We start from the raw sequence: 19687 nt of genomic DNA, 5'->3' as shown, positions 1-19687 counted from the left end.
GAAGGTCATTCCGTGCAATTGCTTTGGCGAAATCATCGTCGATTGGGTCACGCATGACCGCTTACTTCTGTATAGCCCCGTGATCATTCTTCGAGCCTGTATACCCTCGATTATCCTCCTAATAGCGCGATAATCGACGCGCTACCCTGTATACCCAATATTTCATCCCCCTTTTTGCACAAGGAGATTTTATTAGTATTATTATTAATCAACTTTATTACTCATTTCTTTTAAAATCTACAGAACAGAAATTTGTAACAGTTTGCAGATAATTAATGTAGGTGTGGCTCGTAGAGTAAATGGGAAGGCTGCAGTGTAACTACTGTTATCAAGCCTAACCGTGTGATGCAAAATTCCCTTATGATTAAAAACAATGTCCTACTTAGTTCCACCTAAAATTTGAAAACCAAATGAAAATTTCGTTCTCAAGAATATTCTAATGGTAGTTTGAAAGTATTTAGGTATTTCAAGGTATAACGAAGCTCAGCTTGCCCCTGTCGTAGGTTAGAAAAGTGGCGTAGTGCTTTAACTTCTCAAAAATATCTACCTACTACATACCAGGCTGCCTGAGGTGGGTGTGCGTGTCCAGTGCTGACTTGGATAGGCTGCTCCCGTACCCTGGAAAAAGAATAGCCACAACTATATACTTTGAACCTATCCCCCTTACATTTCCATGCAATTACCGTTCGATACTTTGACGGCCGTTGTCACGTACGCGTGGTTTCACGATTTCCAGCTACTACTCTCCAATTTCATTTCGTATTTATCACCGTGAAAACAATACCATTCAAAGATTGCTACCTCCTTTACAATCTGCTGTTTTCATGCTTTCCAAAAACCAATGTATATAGTTGGAACGTTTGAAAAAGATTTACAGTGGGAGTAAGTTTGCTCCAAAAGATACGGCCGTCAAATGTGGACTTAACTCAGCAATTTATTCCTAACTCACCCCTTCATGAACTTTCAATGCAACTTTTATACACTAACGATAAAAAAATCTGCGATAATTCACTTAAAATAAAATGCGAACTCTTTGAGCACCTTAAGCCGCGCCCCCACGTGTGTAACTCAGAGTGCAAAATACAGTTTAACCTTTGGCGGATAATTTTCTGCTCGTCGGAGGCAGCGTCCATGTCGCTTCATAATTTTATTCATCCACACCTCGAAGTGCTAGATATACTCTAGATTCTGACCATGTTCTTATATAAAATTATTACCTTCATCAGAAAATAATATTACGTAGCTTGATATTTAGGATGGGTCAAAGTTGACCCTGCACCTGCTACCCAAGAGGAAATTTTCATGACTAATTTAAATTTTTAATTTCCACAACTCCAATTCATTCCTGGGTACAAAACCTCCATGAACCTATCATTCGACTTGGAAATCCCCACCTCAGACAAATCAACCAACCAACTTCATCAATTTCTTTAACCAAATAATCGCGCGCAGACACATCCACGCGTGTCCTATACGTTGATAAAATCGAACAGCACGAAGCTCGTATATACGTATCTTTTTCTATCAAACGCCAGATTTACCCGTTCGGGAGATTTCTATCTGGAAAAACGACGGTTCGACTTTCACGGTTTCAAAGATTTCCGTGAACGACGAAATCGCAACCAATGGGAGGAGGGGCGTGGGTAGTCGGCGGGTCCGTCGAAGATGAAAAAGTACAAGCTCGGTCGAGCGTTAGAATCCGTTAGAGAGGATTTCCGTGTAGGCAAACACGGGGCTGAGTGCTCCGTATACGTTTCTCCCCGTTCCTCTCGTCCCATCGGCGTTTACGTTGCCTTCCTTCGCCTTATCAGGGCTGCCTCCTCTTCGGGGGCCGACGGGGAACGCTCGGCCCGTCGGTCACGTTCGCACGAGTGTGCAATCTGTTTAAGGCACAATGCCCCTTAATTTCGCCTCGTTATATGCTCTCGTTACGGGAAATCCCTTCTGTCGACTGTCCTATCGTGGCTATCGCTTCGATCTCCGTCGCCCAAAGAGGCCTGCCGAATTGTAATCGGTACGAAATTGGACCTGCTTCGGGGGTGGCTAGCTTATAGAATCAAACACTCGCGATTTTGTGGAAACGTGGAGGGACGAATCGTGTGGCTGTCGTCGTTTTGAAGTTCAGATAGGTTTGGAGGGATGTTGCTCCTTGAATTCAGGATTGGAAGTGGAAGCGTAGCAAGTTGCAGAGGTAGAACTTTAGATAAGATCTAGAGTTCACTAGATGAGACATTGGATGCCACTATACTCTTTTTCAACCTGGTCAAAAATTGAGAAGGCCTTGAGGAACACACGTTCCAGTATAGTCCTACTTTTCTACAGACATCTACGCGATGGATGCAATTTTGAGAGAACCTAGCTTTCGAGCTCTAAGGCTAAGAGCTCAGAAGCACAGACCCTCTCAGAATATCCCAAAAATCATTAACAACATCCACCTGCCACAACTCCAACAACACCCATTCCAACACAACTGGGATCAACTGATTCGCAACTGGGAATCCTCCGTAATCGTGTTTTGTTTTTCTTTTCCAGCCATTCCCAACCCTGGTGTCCTGCAGTGTACGGGGGCAGATGCCACCTCTAAATAGCAGTTGGTGTCCGTTGTGTTAAACAATTTGATTTCGTCTCTGATTGGAACGCCTTGGACGAGGGTAGCCGACGCCTCGGGTCCGGGTCGTGGGGTCCTCCGCAATCAGCGTAGCCGCGGGGCTACGTCTCGGCAACCTTTGTCCGCGTCCGAGGGCAAACTCTGCCACCGTGATAACGACGAAGACGGCTGTTCCAGTAGCTGAGCTTCTTGGTACGTGATATAGTTGATAGCCTAAGAGTCTCAGACGCGTGATTTAAGCAGCCCCAATTTCTCTGTGGTTTTACGAAAATGCAGGAAGGTGTACAGCTGAGGAGTTGAAATGGTGGATGATGTACGTGCCAGAAGTGATTTTCTTTTCAGCCATAGCGAAGTTGGTACTTGTGATCTTCGTATCAGACATAGTCGTTAATCCAGAATGTTTCTTTCCCTCCAATCACCCTCCACATGTCTATGACTATGGCAGAGGAAGCTTGGTGCACCCCTATCACGGTCTACCAGGTTGAAGCCAAGTTCCCACCTGCCTGCTGGAACCTCATTTACATTCTTCTTCCGGTCCTGGTCCCTCTGTATCGACTACCCTTATGCAAAGAACTAGAGGAGCTACCAAACCCACTGTATTCATACATGTAACGACCCTTACCCATAGCCTAATTCTCTTTGTTAGATCAGTGGTTATTAAGCGGAGAAGCCCGCATAAATGGCTTATTTTTTAAAAAATTAGTAAAACACAAAGGATTACCCACCAAACCCATCTAGCCACTTTCACCCAAAAACACCTTCCTCCACCTTCTAATTCGAGCACGCGCATTGAAAGTCCCACTACATCCCTCACTACACCTCTAATTTACCAAACCCCCTTACAGTCTATCCACTTGTTAGGGGTACGTACCCTCTCCTCTCCCAAGAATCTTCCACTTATAAACTTCACACTTCATCTCCAAAAAATATTCCCTCCTTCATACCACATTCGTTACCATCGAAACAAAAAAGATACTCTGAAACGTTCGTTCGGGGACATTCCACCCCGTTCTCAAGTCGCAAAGGTTCGAAGGTCAGTGGCGCAGGAGGCATCGGCCAAGTCGCGTCCCCAATGGTACACACGTAGACACTGCATACGTCAGACGTCGTCACGTCACCTCGATTCGACGTGCTCCCATTGTCGCGCGTATATCTGCGCATTCACGAGCAATTACCCGGGGCGGGGTAATCCCGTTAGCCAGCCCGTGCAGCTTCCTCGGGGGAGGATCAAAGGACCCGCTATTCCGAGCTGCTGCACTCTTCGGGCTGTTTCAGCCGCGTTACAATGCTACTCGACGGGGAGCGACGCGTGGGGTGGGTCGGGGGTGGAATCACCCTGTCCTGCGTCGCCTCGCAGAAAACTTTGGGCAACTTCCAGACGCATACCTCCGCGTTTCAGCATCGCGACTTTGAACAATTATCGTTACTGCCTCGTTTCGACCCTCTGATTTCGTATCGGGTCCTGCAGGGGCATAGTGATGCCGTGGAAGTAACGGGGGGCGAAGTTGGTGGGGCCCTTGAGCGCCTTGGCGATAAGTCGACGTCCTTGGGACGTATTCGACACAGCTTTTCGAGATTAGTACTATAGTGATAGCGTAAAGTAGCCGAATACGATGACCTCTCCTAATATGAGACCCCAGTTTATCTCTGCTACAGAACTCTTGAATGTCATAGCGATGCTATTTCTTTACTAACTAACCGTGCACTTGTTGTTTTGTCCGCACAGTGGCACTGTAATCAATAAAAAAACTGCCAGTGTCCCTATTACTGCCACTGCATTTATTTTACTTAATAAACACGCAATGTATAAAGAATAGTGTAAAAAAGAATTTATCATAAAATTGGGACTGTTCACTATTACTACTAAGTACTTCTTCTTATTACAGTACATTCTTTATACATCTATTCTTTATACGTTACATTTTTTAAGTGAAATAAATAAAGTAGCAGTAATAGGGACACTGACAGTAAAGGAGACATCTACCCTAGGCTATAATTTCCAAGATGTACAGGGAAATAGGGAAGCACACATTAAACTTTAAGGAATGCTTTCACCCTGAAAAATGAAAAACTACCTGAAAGTTAAAATTGCTTGGTACTTTTATCAATATTGATAATAATGTCTATTCTTTATACATTACGTTTTTTTTTAAAAGTGAAATAAATAAAGTGGCAGTAATAGGGACACTGACAGTAAATGGGACATCTACCCTAGTTCTGAAATACGTTGCAGGAAGTTTTTGAAGTGGTTCGTTTAAATTACAAATACCTCTAAAGTGGTAAGTGTATAATTACTTTCAGAAATACTGTTGTATAGTGCTTGCAATGGAGTTTAAGGCTTACTAGTTGTATGTCATTAAATGATGAAGACATAACTTCGAAGCTACTTAGTGTAGTTATCATGTTATTGTTTCCGAATATGAGACCTGTGAAAGTTTAACTGATGAGAGTGAAGAAGAATTGTTCTGAATGGTGAAAGTGGTTAAGAAAGAAAATTATGATACAGAACGCTTGTTTTGCACAGGTCCTTATTCTTCAGATGTGCTAGGTGAAGACTTCGGTGGTGGGCCCGCGAAGACTGTGGTAGTGAAGAAATAGATTTCACATGCCGGCTTTATAAAAAAGAAAGAAAAAATAAGTTTCAGGAAAAAATACACTGGGTCTCACATTAGGAACCCATTTTTGACTGAACCCAACTGACTCGCGAGTCACACGTTGTGCCAGAGCACAGTGACTTATTTTCAATAGCATACGCAGTATTTCATATATGTTTTTAACTTTCCTTGAAGATGATCTAAACCAAGATCGAAACGTCGGAAACTAATATATATATAATTAATTAATTGCAAAATAGCTTTGATGTATTATTTTAATTTATTAAAATAATAATTGTTTTAATCTGACCCATTCAGTGCGCCGATACCATTGTATTCAAATAATACTACCACCTAACTAAAGTAACACTACATAATAAAACACTAGATGAGTGCACCTAGTGAGTGCACCCTCGCGCCCAGGCACAGGGAAATAAGGAATTTATTAACAAAATAAATTCTTACATTCCTGTCTCTAAGGCAAGGTCTGCTAAGTAAAAACTTTGATGATGAGTTCACTAGCAGACCCAGGGCGAAACGCACATTTCTTTCTCTTATTATTTTCAGTTTTACCTTTAACTCACACCTTCTATTCTTTGCTTTTCACTACTTTAAGGTCGCGGGAAGCGCAGGAGTGTGGTTAAAGTTAAATAAGCGCAGCCCTTTTAATGGACAATGAAGAATTCGCTGGTGTTTACTCTCGGGGATAATCGTTTTACACTCCAGTTGAGTGGGTCCTATTTTAGTCAGTACTTTGCAAACTATGTATTGCATCGCCTCATCATTCCGCTCATCGTGTTGGAATTTCGAGTGATCTGTGAAATGGCAAAGGAGGTTCATTTAAGGGTGGTTCACGTGTTTTTCATGCGGTCCGTCTTAAAGTTATAATTGTAAAATTGTGGTCATTACACTGTAGCGTTGAATATAGTTTAGTACTAAACAGAGTCCCGGCAAGAAAATTAGTGTAATCCGAAGATACTGAAATTTGAATAACGGGGCACTGAGGAATTGAATTTATGTACAGACGAAGGTGGCGCATAGCATTAAAGCACTGTACAGTGGAGTAGAAACTTTAAAGTAGCGGTTAGAGAGAAATTCGTAAAAGAAAATTGCGCAGTTGGAAAGACGCCGCGAGTACCACCATCATTTTAATCATACCAATAAAGTTATTTGCGTGAACCTGCCACACTTTTGCCTGTTATCGCTGGATCTCCAGTGGGCGATCAAGAAAATCGCTCAGATATCAAAGGCCCTGACTGATAAGGTGCGTGAAAGCACGGGAACGGGCGCTGCACGCAACTAGCTCTTTAAACTCGCACGACCAAGGAGATCGAGCAATCGCCCTGCACGTTACGAAGCGATCTTTTCCAGGTAAAACCGCAATTAATCATAATTAAACGATTGTACTTTCGTGACGCGCGGCAGAATTTTTTCACTGTTATGGCAAACGTACAGGAGCTTGCGTGTAGCGCGTCAGCCTTCCTGAAAACAATTAACAATCGAGTTCGAAAGACTTTGCGAGATGTGCAAAGACGCTCTCCAACTAGAATCGACGTAAACACCAACGAATGGCAGCTACTGCCACCGGGTCAGAATTGACCCGGCGCCCGTTCGGCGGAGGTTAAAGCCGAGGTAGATAGTGTCGGTTTATTCAAGGTCCAACTGACGCGCCGCGCCTCAGAGTTTCCTCTATAGCAGCACTGAAACCAAGCAAGATGGAGAATGAGCATTTAATCTCTTTCTAGGAGGCCACAGTGCAGGCCACAGGGTGGACGGAGAGCAGAGTGAGGTCTGAAAGACCACGTCTTGACTCGATGCGATCACCGTAAGGAATTTTTGCTTTTGGGCAGGTCGTAACGGTCACGAATCATATACGTTCGCAACCGGGGAAACCCATCCGTAAGTTAAAGCCGAGGTGTGATTTAATCGAAAGGCCGACACGAGTCGAAACGATGCGGGCCTAATCGCTTCTGAACGAGGTTAAAACAACGGCACCCGCCACTCTTATTTACGGCACGGCAATAAGTCAATTCATCACTGCTGGGCGATTTGGCCTTAAGTGGTATCACTGACTCATACGCACGGCCGTCTAGACGGCCGAGCCTATTTCGGGCATAAATCACTGTTGTGCGCCGCGACAGCGAGCGGAGCGGGCCAGCCAGCGCAGCGCGCAATAACGAGCGGGGCGAGCGTAGCACGCGACCCTTTGAGCTCGAAACGAGTGCCTCCTCGTCAGGTAGCGAGGGATTAGCGTGCTTGCTACGTGTCCCTACTTAATCCTGAAAGTGCTGGCACTCTCGCCGCGACTCTGCGCCCGCATCGAGCCGCGGCGTAAGAACGCGGCTCCACGAGGGCGTAAGAAGCACCGTAAGGGGCGTCGCTGTACTTTCGCGCCAGCAGAGCTTCCTTCGCCTTTCACACCGGCGAAAGGTGACTATTAGCGCGGCGCTGCGGGATGAAACGCGACTTCGGAGGGATCCAGCAAGTCGCGGGGATGCTTTGGGGTTGGATGATGATGTTGTATGGTAATAAAATGATTTAGAATTTCGACCGTAAAGAATTTTTAAAACTTAAAAGTGAATGTTATCGACGCACCGGTTCTGTCTATTTTTAAGAGGTTAAATAAAAGCTATTGTGCAAATTTTAAGATTTAATTTCCAACGTTTCGGTCAGTGTTGCGACCATTGTCAAGGAAAGAATTAAATCGGGAAGAAAACTGCGTCTGCTTTTATAAATTTGCCTCGTGTTAAACGTGCGAACGTACGAGTCGGTTGGAGAGTGACTGAAGTAAACACCGAACGGCAGGCAAGAACAACCAGAGGGCAAAACCGAATGCGTTCCAAACGATGACAAGATCGGGGACCGTTAACCGTTATGAAATGATTGAATGGGCAAAGTTCGAGAACCTCAACAAAAAGCTGCCAAAATACCACTAGTTATTGCTATGTGGTAAAAATCATTACTCTCAAGTGTCCGAAAATATAATTACATACCGTAGCTTGTAGTACGTAATAATGGTCAAGTCGTAGAACAGGGGAACCAAGAACGAAAACTCTAATAGAGTATAAATACGTTTTTTTAACAGCCTGGATGTCTATCCAATGTACGTCTGATTACAACCCATGCACCTCCTTGATTGGAGGAATATACTAAACAGTTGTTTCCTCCAATCAAGGATAAAATACCTTTGTCTAAAAATTCTAACATTATATATTCTATTCCGTGCATGGGTTGTAATCAGACTTACATTGGACAGACATCCAGGCTGTTAAAGAAACGTATTTATGAACACAATAGGAAGATTTTATCACCCCCCCCCCCCTTTCACACACTGCTTTAACGAAACATTCACTAGAGTTCGATGATAGATTTGACTTTGACAACGTCAAAGTTGCCGATAGGAAGACCAACTTGAATCAGAGAATTCTGCTAGACACATTACATATGATTAAACAACCAAGCGTCAAATTTTAGATATGAAGCACCTAAAATACAGGACTATTACGCAACCTTATTGAACAAGTAAGGTATGATGATGTTGTCACTCTATTAGAGTTTTCGTTCTTGGTTCCCCTGTTCTATGACTTGACCATTATTACGTATTACAAGCTACGGTATGTAATTATATTTTCGGACACTTGAGAGTGATGATTTTTACAACATAGCAATAACTAGTGGTATTTTGGCAGTTTTTTGTTGAGGTTCTCGAGTCTTGCCCTTTCAATTATTTCATAACGGTTCACGGTTCCCGCTCTTGTCATCGTTTGGAACGCATTCGGTTTTGCCCTCTGGTTGTTCTTGCCTGCCGTTGCGTGTTTACTTCAGTCACTCTCCGACCGACTCGCCCGTCGCATGTTTGACACGAGCCAAATTTATAAAAGCAGACGCAGTTTTCTTCCCGATTTAATTCTTTCCTTGATAATGGTCGCAATACTGACCGAAACGTTGGAAATTTAATCTTAAAATGTGCACAACAGCTTTTATTTAATCTCTTAAAAATAGAACGAATCGGTGCGCCGATACATTTACGTTTAAGTTGTATGGTAATAATAAAAATGGACAAAAATATTGAAATAATACTGCAGCTTTGAGCAATAATGGTGCGTGTGGTATATTTCGTTTATTTTGTCATGATGCTTGGCGTAAGGTAGCGAGAGTTCTTTGAGCATGAAAATCTGTTTGTTTCAGGAATGGTATTCCAGGTGGTTTTTGATAATTAGAGGATTTAACAGCTTTACTGAGAGAATCATGTTTTAACACTTTGGTCCATCAGTAAATAAATAAGGTTCAATGAACTTCGCTGTATTGTTCATGACACGAGCAATTGATACTCTAATTGGGCATCAGAAAAGAAGTGAGCTAAAAGATAATTCTTTTACATTGGTTTAATATCTTTCGAATGGAACACTGCAGAATACTGTAACAAAATAAATGTCCAGTTCTATTATCATCAAAGGAAGGGTATGTTCACAGTGACTTCCGAGGGCTCCTGACGTAAGATTACACTAATCAGAAATACGTAGTGCAAATAGGAAGACTGGGGACATTCCTTCTTTTGTTCAAGTTGGGGCTGGACATTCTCTGTTTTTAACCTTTAACCCTTTATACTTTTCATACTTTATACTGCTTTCTTTAGTTAAAATGTCCTATCTAACAATTTGAAACAACCGAGGAAACTGAAGTTTTATCATTTACTTTACACCGTCCTTATTTTTCTTCATTCAAATTAAAACATGTATTTTGAATCAGCTTAATGTAATTCTTTGTAACAGGTGTACCGGTAGGTGATGTATTATTAACGTACCAATGAATTAATTGTTTTAGATAGGATATTATAACCATTTGGAAAGAAGTTAGGTAAAATACATTATACTGGTTACAAATCTTTACGAAGCACGTAGAGTTTTCTAACTTTACTTCAAAGGTAAAAGACATGTGGAACTTCAAATATTTCAACATATTTCAAAAAATGAAAAAATGCTAGATAGGACAGTTTAACTGAGGAGGGCAGTATAGCCTTTTGTGATTCGACAGTACTGTGGCAACAGTTGCCTCCAACAAAATAGGATAAGTTGAAAATGGACGTTTCCTGCTTTTTCCCCCTTACCCTTTATTTGTCCTTGTTAATGTTAGAATTTCACGCGAGTTCCGACACTTCCCTCATCTAGCATTGAAGAAGTAAAGTACTCAAGCTTCTAGTATTCTAAAAACTCATGTATAACAGAAGTTACCAGATAGTGTGATGTATCCTAAGCTAATTGCTGATCAAGGGGATATATAGTAGAATCTCAAGGGCTAATTCTAATATTTTATACACAAAGTAACAGCAATGCCACCAATCGCGATATCTTTGCAATAAGTCACGAAAATGACGAGGGTGCAGCAGTTCCCATTTCTTTTTATGAAATACTAAGTCGAATAAAATTCTGTCTGTTCTTATAGTACAATACAAAAATAGTATTCGCAGTGGTATTCGCTACTATATAGGTTCGGCCAAATATTTCCAATGAAATCTCGAGGAGGAGCGTTCCCACAGCGGCAACAATGCCACGAGTCGCGACATTTTGGCTGGCTGTAGCTAGGGGGTAGTTGAATTCGCGGGGGGAGGGGACAGGAAACACGGGAGTACCAACCGGATCTAGCCGAGTTCTGGCACCGGTTTCGCTCGCAGCCTCGTGGCCGACGGCCACGAAAACCCGGGGGACATGGATCCGTGGGCAACAAGTCAGTGGGAAACGGCGCGTGACCACTGCAGATTTACGGCAATAAAAATAGGGCGCATAGAACGGACGATTCCTCTTTCGCCCAGTAAACAATGCCGCCAATAGAATCATAGCCTCCTTCGATTCCCGACGCAGCGATTTCCTTAAGCAACCCTATTGTCCGCGTTCGGGGCACGTCGGGGGAATCGATATTCCCCTATACAATTACGAGGATTCATAAAATACCATTTTAGTACTGGGAGGGCAGTTTCACTTGGAGGGGGCGGCAAATCATTCGGGAAGTAATAATTCTGTTAAGTCCCTCGAACCCTCTGTCCATTTCTGTGAACATAAGTTCCCTTTAAATGAATATTACACACCTGCGCTTTACTGTTTCCTTAATTCTGTCTTCTTAGACTTTTTAGGGGATCATTCACCCCCTTCACTCGAATGAAAGTAACTTCCTCTTTTGATATCGCTATTCAGAGTACGAGCCAAACGACTGCTCCAACTCTCCCACCTCTATTTCCCTTCCAATGATCAATTCATCCCCTAAATATCTTGTAATTATCTTTTGTAATGCAGCATCCACGAGGCAGCGCTGCACGTTTCTGCACGACTCAGCGCTCCTCGAGAAGGGTTGGGCCGGAGGGTGAGAGTGTCCCGAGTCCCAGTCGTATCTTACCCGCAATATTATTCTTCTGGCCGATACAACGCCGAGGAGAATGGCGGGGCCTTGTGAAAGGAAACGTCCGCGGCATATTGGAGGGGTCGTTGCGGGACACGTCGAAAGTCGCATGTCGCAGTTCGTATTATGTCTTTTCGGTAGTACATACACTCCTGGCACGTGCCTATGCGTGACACGTTCACGCATCGCTGCCTGCGTTTCCACCCTCCCGCCGTATCACCCTGTATTCATCTGATTCCTTGTTGGGGTGCGCGCACGGATTGCGTTTCCACTTTAACCGTGCGCCGCTCAACGTCCATCCACGGGGGCACACGGCCTGCGTGCTACTTAAGCCCGCCTGGACCCGATCGGTTTGACAAACTTGTCGGTTGGGATTACCTTTCTTCTTAGGTTTAGATATTAACAGTTCGCATTAACGCTGGCGTAGATGGAACAAATAATATGTACAAATATATATAAATAATATAGCACATGTATTAAATTTAGTTGACATTAATTTCGATTTTTTTTTAAGTTAAAATTTTTGTTGGTGGAGCTAAATTTTATTAAATTTCGTTGACATTAAATTCGATTTTTTTTTAAGTTAAAATTGTTTTTGGAGGAGCTAAATTTTATTAAATTTAGTTGATATTAATTTTTTTTTTAAGTTAAAATTGTTTTTAGAGGAGCTAAATTTTATTAAATTTAGTTGACATTAATTTTTTTTAAGTTAAATTTTTTTGGAGGAGCTAAATTATATTAAATTTCGCTGACATTATTCGATTTTTTTTAAGTTAAATTTTTTTTGTTCTAAGTTTTACAAAAAAGGTTAAAAAATTAAAATCTGTTTCAGGTTTCTATTTTACTATATAAATGTTTGTGAATTGGAATGAAGCACTGTTTTTCGAAAAAAGCGTTTATTTTTTATTCTACAGGATTTTTTAGACAGTTTGCAAGAAACGTAATATTACGGGGGTGGGTCTTGAGGCGTTAACGCTTTTCGTTTTGGGGGCAGTGGAGGTGGGATTTCAATTTTTTGAACAGGGGTGGTTGTTTGGGATGACTTTGGGGTGAGTGAGTTGGATAAGGTGGAAATTTATTTTGTGCTTTTTATGCTTTTGGGATTTCTAAGGTGTTTACTACATATTGCGCAGTGTCGTTTACTAAAGCTGTTTAATTCGTATTTTTATTCTGTATTTGAGATGGTTGAGTAAAAATTGAAGGAAATATTCACAGTGAATATTAGTATCTAGATCCTAATGCCTAGCACCCTAATTCACAATTATGGCTATGCAAATCTCGGAATGCTACGTCTCTCGACTGCAATACGTCAAACATGTTGCAAAGGACGCCCCCCTTTGGTCGCTATTCAGTGCTCTTGTGATCAAAGTACAAAAATTCCCTGTTCCTTCCTTCTAGCCGATGAAAGGGAGATTCGAATGCAGTAAACACCGATGTTGAGGCAATTTTCCAAAGGGTGGCGTTCACGGTATGGAATTTTGCGTTCGATTTCTCGCAAGCGACAAAAGGAACAGTTGGACGTGCTGCAAGGAGGGTTGTTATTTAGAGTAAACTCGCAGCGCGCGCGCGGTCTCGTGTTGGTATTAATTGAACTTCGCTATTATCGAGGCCGAGATTTCGTGCAAGAGGAAATCCTCCGAGCGTTAAGATCCTCGAGCGAGACAAGAATCCTTTTTCTCCCCGGGCATATTCGGTGTGTCGCGTTCACGCTATACGATAATTAGGGAACGATTAATTTCCCTCCCCGTAACACGTCGTTACCGACTGGATTTCCTACAGTTTATCTGATGAACAAAAACATATTGCCGCGAGCACGAATCGCCGAAGCGTACGAAAGAAGGTAGTTAACAGCCATTGGAGTGAAATGAAATGATTAACGGGGGTTGTTGGACAAACATAATAATTGAAACGCAGGTCATATTGGGCGTAAGAAAATTGAAAATTGAGACGCAAAGCTTGGTGATGGAGAAAAATAAAAATGCTAGTTTCAAATTCGAATTCATGATATTTTTTAATTGTTTAAGGGGGGACAACACCCTGAAGCCCGGAAAAAAGTGCAATTTTTTTCAATTTTTTGTTCGATATCCATACTTCGTAGGAAAGTCATTGATATGGGGTTTAAATGTGCACGTAGTGGACAGTATTTTAGAATTTTTGTGTGACAAAATATACAGTTTTAATCAAGTTATAGAGGTCGCCGTAGAGCGCGACGCGTCGAACACGATCCGATGGTTTCCCACTTTATTCTCGTCGCGTTCATTTGAGAAAAGAAAGGAGAGCATTTTTTTAATCTATTCTCCTATTACTTTTATAATTGCCCACATTGTTACAAGATCCTCATTAATATACCCAAAGCCCTTCAGCTAAGACCTCAACAGAAAACCTCCCTAAATCTTGCCTATATCCTCCATAACCAAATTCCACATTCCTCTACAGTTTTACCGCACCATATGTTCCCAGAAATCTCACTCCTGAAACCCTCAAGAACCCACAATCTTCCCATTCCCCTCTGCTTCATCCTTAATTACTCCCACTTGCCTCTACACCCTCACACGTTCCCAAAAACCACCCCCAACTCCTGAAACCCTAAAAAATCCCTCCAACCAACTCACCACGATCCCAAGATCCCAACCAAAACTTAGTCCTCTCTGCTTACACCCTCTCCGCCCACCATTCAACCCCTTAAATCGCGGCTAATTCCCATTCACCGGTGAATCACGGTAACCGGCCATTCGATTGTATTTTTTCAAACGCCCATTACCCTGAATATCCAGCCTGGGGGCAGGGTGGCAAGCGAAGGGTGGCGCGATCGTTGCCCACGGTGTCGAGGTGCACGATAGTCACGGCATACGTGATCAGACGCGTGAGCGAACTGCCAAGGCACGCGCCGTCCCAGAGCACGTAATTATCATAGGGAAGTTAGGGTTGCCCTCAGACACACACACACACACACACAGGGGGTCGAGGGTCGGTCGACTCTCTGGTCAGGAAGTCACGCGAGGTACACTCGCGGGCGGACGTGAAAAGAGGGTGTAGGAGGAGGAGTACTTTTATTGTTCTACCAGTTGTCTTAGAGTCGCTTTTCCTGGCCACTGGGCAGAACCGTTGCGAACGGAGGTCGATATCCCGGCTGGTCGACTCCTGAGCTTTCATGGACGGAACCACCCCTTGCCGAGGGGTGGCTGTTTCTTTCGCCGTAACGACGTTTCGCGTGTTTCGACGATTGGCCTCGGTTTCTCGATGGTTCTTATGGTAACGGGATAGAGAACGAAGTGATCTTCATTCTGGTCGGCGTTCTGGTGGGGGTGGGTCCTCGGTTCGTCGAGCTGATTGAGTTTTGGGGCGATTTTTCTGTGCCAGATCTGGGTTGCTGCAAAATCTAATAGATGGCTAGTCGTCGTTCTCAGTTTGCATTGCAAGGTTCAAACTCGTGCGATGCTTGACTTATTTCGTAACTAAGACACTCATCCTCCCACCATGTCATACCAGTACTGCGGTACATGCACGCCCCAGAAAGCTGAATACCTATCTGATTTTGAATACAGTCCACGTCGCCTCAGATCAAATTAAGAGACTATTCACATAATTGCAAATTATTACTCGTACCGTAATTAGCAATCACCACTTTCACGTAATTTACAGTGGCGTGCAAAAGTATTCGGCCGCCCTTTAAAATCGCATGACTTTTTTAAAATTAATCCAAACGACTTGAGCTTTTTTGAGAAGCTGGAAGGATTAGTTTGCTAAGTGACGTGATTCGTCGTTTTCAAAAAAATACACTTAGTCGGAATAGCAAAAAAAAAAATAGTAAAAGTGGTTTTTTAAACTTTTTTAAAAATTCAAAAAAAAACGATTGCAGATTTAAGTAAATTATATACGCGCCTAAATTTTCTTATTAAAATTGGTTAACGTTGCTCTGAACTATAAACGCTTAAAGACAGCAGAATAAGGTCGAAAATCGCTGATTTAAAAAATTTCGCAATTTTTTACCTTATTCTGCGATCTTTAAGCGTTTATAGCTCAGAGCAACGTTAACCGATTTTGATCAAAATTTCAGGCACGTATATAACTTACTTAAATCTACAAACGGTTTTTTTTTTAATTTTCATTACAGGCTCACACAAAAAAGCTTTATAAAACGACTTTTACTATTTTTATTTGCCACTTAGAAAACTAATCCTTCTAGCTTCTAAAAAAACTCATGTCGTTTCGATTAATTTAAAAAAAAAGTTATGCGATTTTAAAGGGTGGCCAAATACTTTTGCACGCCACTGTAGGATAAATCTGGGACGGTTGGCTCACCCAATATAAAATGGCTATTAAAACTTACACTGATATTATTTATTTTATCAGCATAAACCAAATATATCTAAAATTTTATGCTGATTTAGAAAAAGTGGCCAATATAGAGTCTGAAATATAGCAACTTAGCCATCTCTCGCGATTTACCCTATAGTATACAGTACACGAGCTTCATAATCTGACAATATTGACTTTAAAACGCTCCTTTCGTCGCACACTTGCTACCCTCCCGAAAATACCCTACTTTCTCACTAAACGCTCAATATTTTTTCCACAGGATCACGTGAACAAACACGCGAAACGACACACAGATGGAAGGCTATACGTTCCGCCGAACAAGTATGGCCCAGCGATCACGCGAGCAACATTTAATGGCGGCGCTCGAATTACCGTCTCGCGGCTATAACTCGAACGCGTTAATTCATGACCGCTCGAACATCGGTTTGTCACTGTCTTCCCATGGCAATGGTGTTTGAAATATCGCGGCGGCACCTCGTTAATCCGAGGCGCAAACTCGAGGCGCCGATCGGAAGAAGGCTGCTGGGCGAACGAAGATCGTCCGCGAGCCACGGGATGCCGAAGGTGAGAGATAATTAATCTGTCGCCCCTGGGGCGAGGACAGCTTGTAATTTCAATTTCACGGGGCGGGAGAGCCGCAAAGTGGCCCTCAGGTGCCCCGAGGGGGTGCAACACGCGTCGTCGCGTAATTTCAGCTTTGTGACGGCCACCGTTCCCTTTTCTGCTACCCCGCCAAGTGTAAACGAAGTCGAAAATGACGCGCGCTGGCCAGGATCAGAGGACCCGGGGAACAGTATGAGTTTGCACAGATGAAACGGTAGAGAGATGGCCCTCGTCGATTGCGGTTTCGATTTCAGAAAGTGTTCCAACCCTTTGCGCTATGAGTATGCTTCTGGGATAAGCATTGGAGTTAAAGTTCAAGTTAACTGGTTTCACTGAGCTTTGTGAAGATGGAAGAATTGAGTTTGCATATTTTACTGTATTGTTCTCTGTTTCAATGGATTGTAAGAGTAAGTTGGAGTGTAAAGGGTTAATAGAATAGAAGTTGATTTGCGGGGGGTCTTGTTCAAGCTGTTTTCTGCCAATAAGGGAGGATCTTGAGTAGAGTAGTAGGTCTTAACCTGGATAGTTTTCAGTCGCCATTCCACTCTTCGCTGTGTTTCCTTCGTGGCTTCTTCTTTTATAACTGTGATACAATAAGAGAAGATCAATTAACCTTCAAGACCACTGCTACTCAGCTAGGGAGTAGATGCTCACAATCAGACGCCTTGGGCCTATGTCATATTATTCCGACTACAGTGATCGACAGTTCGCTTTAAACATAATCTTGCAATGGACAAAAAGGAAAGACAGCTGTGCAGTAGGTATTATAAGTCAATAGATAACTGTTAAATGATTGTATTCGCTTTGTATCATAAATGTTGATTAAAAAACTCTGATCCTGAAGCTTGAGCACTGATTCAAGCTTTTAAGTGGTACATTTAATAGAGGGGAGAAACTGTGTTATCTTTCGACGAAGTAGAATCTGATGAACACGGTGTACCTACCAAAGAAACTCTTGCTCCCTTCGTTCTCCAATATCATTCCAAAAACACTGGTGCGACACAGGCGACTCGCACGTGCGAACTAAACCATCGATTCCCTCTTTGATAGTTGATCCGTGGCGATTGCAATCTAACGAGGCGTCGAGACCGCAAGCCGTTTACGCCAAACCACCCCCGGGGCAGGCCTCTGATCTCTGCGAAATGATTGTGTCAGGGCGTGTTAACCTTTCTAACGCAAAGTCTCAGAGTAGCACTGACGGCGGTGCCACTGATACTCGTTGTCAGTACACGTGAATTATCTGCTCTGCCTTGAGAGGGTGTTACACCCGAAAATTCGATTTTTTTTTATTTTTTAATGGTTTGGGGTTACGAAAATATATCCCTAAAATATTAAGGTGAAATTGGTAAAACTCCCACAGTTGCAGGTGCTTAAGGCCGCAGCGTGGCACGTAATCGTTCCCTCGACCCTTGTATCTAAAGAAGCTATGACTGCCAGCAGAGAAGAGAGAGCTGCCCAACATGATTTTTTTGAAGCTGAGGAAGGTTTCCTCTGCGGCCCTGGTATAGCAGATTAGGGGTAAGTTACAGAAATTAGTCGTTATCTACCGTAACTTCAGTCGTATAGGTCGTAACTGCATGAAAAACTTTAAACGCGTTTTTCTCGAAACAAATTTTTTAGATCGGGCGCACATTTTTCTCAAAAACTACTGGACCGATTGCGCTAAAATTTTACACACATTCAAAGTGAATGTGTACCTATAGTTCGCAGCAGAATTATATCAATAGTTTCAATACAACCTCCCACTCCCCCTACTCTTGGTTTTAGATCAAGAAAAGTCGAAAAAATCAAATATCAATTTTTAAACAGCTGCAATTTCGGTAGCAATGTCCGGACTTGGTTACAAATGATAGGGGCAATAACTACACTCATATAGATTAAATAAATCTTTGGTACTTCCGTTTCATGTGATTAGGACGACCGCAATTCGTGCGTCCGATGATGTTTGATGACATCACCTGCACTTCGGCGTGTAACTTGTATTATTTTCAATATGATGCATTGCAAAAATTTGTGTTGATAGTTCAAAGACTACTAAACATGTGTGCACACCCCCTGCGCTGTAGGTGCGACAGGTTTTCAGAAATAATTTCCAAATATCACCTGCAAAAACCCCTTAAGGGGTTATACCTAGTCAGGCGGTCGAAAAGAGGCGAATGTTTGTGAATGTTTTTTGAAAAAGTGGAAGCATATATTCTTACAGAACTTTTTGCGCTTTAAAGAGCAACATTTAAAGAACATTTGGTAATTTTTTCGTAGAAAAATATTTACGTTTATAATAAAGTAACAACCGACATCCAAGAAGCATTTTTAAAAATTTGGTTTTGCGATCAGCACTGCCATTCGGAAGCAGATTATCTAAAATCAAAAAACAAAAAAAGATTTAGTTAGTATATTAATGTATCTTCAGATTAACGGAGGTAATTTCCGAAATATTAATTTAAAACAAAATGGCGGCTATTTAAAGTTGAAATCCTGATTTTTTCGTGCAAAAATCACGCGAAAAAAATCATGATTTCAACTTTAAATAACCGCCATTTTGTTTTAAATTAATATTTCGGAAATTCCCCTCGTCAATCTGAGGATACATTAATATATTAACGAAATCTTTTTTGTATTTTGATTTTAGATAATCTGGTTGCGAATGGCAGTGCTCACCGCAAAACCAAATTGTTAAAAATGCTTCTTGGATGTCGGTTGTTACTTTATTATAAACGTGAATATTTTTCTACAAAAAAATTACCAAACGTTCTTTAAATGTTGCTCTTTTAAGCGCAAAAGGTTTTGTAAAAATACAGGCTTCCGCTTTTTAAAAAAAAATTCACAAACATTCGCCTCTTTTCTACCGCCTGACTAAGTATAACCCCTTAAACTTCTCCCAAACTGCTTATATAAGTCTTCTTCCAACTGCACTCTTAAAGTCTCTTCAACTCCAACAGAAGTGGATAACAATATTTTTAAAAAACATCATACAGTAGCGATATGTCCTAAAATTGATATCCCACAGATAACTGGATTTCCAGAATAGACCAGAAGTACCAACGCAATACTTAAACCCATGCCAACAAGTTACTTATGCAAATATGCACAAACATAATTCTTAACCCTTTCTGCTCTTGCGAACTCAGTTAACGTTCATAACCCATACTATCAGCCTAAAGACTCCACCCGG

General features: G+C 42.1%; 2 protein-coding genes across 5 annotated transcripts in view; one reads left to right on the top strand and one right to left on the bottom strand.

Annotated features, from left to right (window-relative positions):
- The window catches only part of Ets65a (DNA-binding protein D-ETS-3), an 88320-nt gene that overhangs the window by 9075 nt on the left and 59558 nt on the right, over positions 1 to 19687 (bottom strand). For all 4 annotated transcript variants that reach the window (XR_013086546.1, XM_076821454.1, XM_076821432.1 and 1 more), the window contains one exon: positions 559 to 618. Coding sequence is in view for 3 of the 4 variants with exons in the window: in XM_076821454.1 (XP_076677569.1) it covers positions 559 to 618 (60 nt within the window). In the remaining variant the exon portion in view is untranslated. The remainder of the gene's footprint in view (positions 1 to 558; positions 619 to 19687) is intronic.
- Positions 16229 to 19687, top strand: part of LOC143373859 (uncharacterized) — a 42902-nt gene continuing 39443 nt past the window's right edge. Inside the window, exon 1 of the mRNA XM_076821478.1 lies at positions 16229 to 16476. Within this exon, the coding sequence (XP_076677593.1) occupies positions 16318 to 16476 (159 nt within the window). The 5' untranslated portion in view covers positions 16229 to 16317. The remainder of the gene's footprint in view (positions 16477 to 19687) is intronic.

Source organism: Andrena cerasifolii, chromosome 1 (assembly GCF_050908995.1).
Source record: "Andrena cerasifolii isolate SP2316 chromosome 1, iyAndCera1_principal, whole genome shotgun sequence".
NCBI lineage: Eukaryota > Metazoa > Arthropoda > Insecta > Hymenoptera > Andrenidae > Andrena > Andrena cerasifolii.
This window is presented reverse-complemented; position numbering and strand designations above follow the sequence as displayed.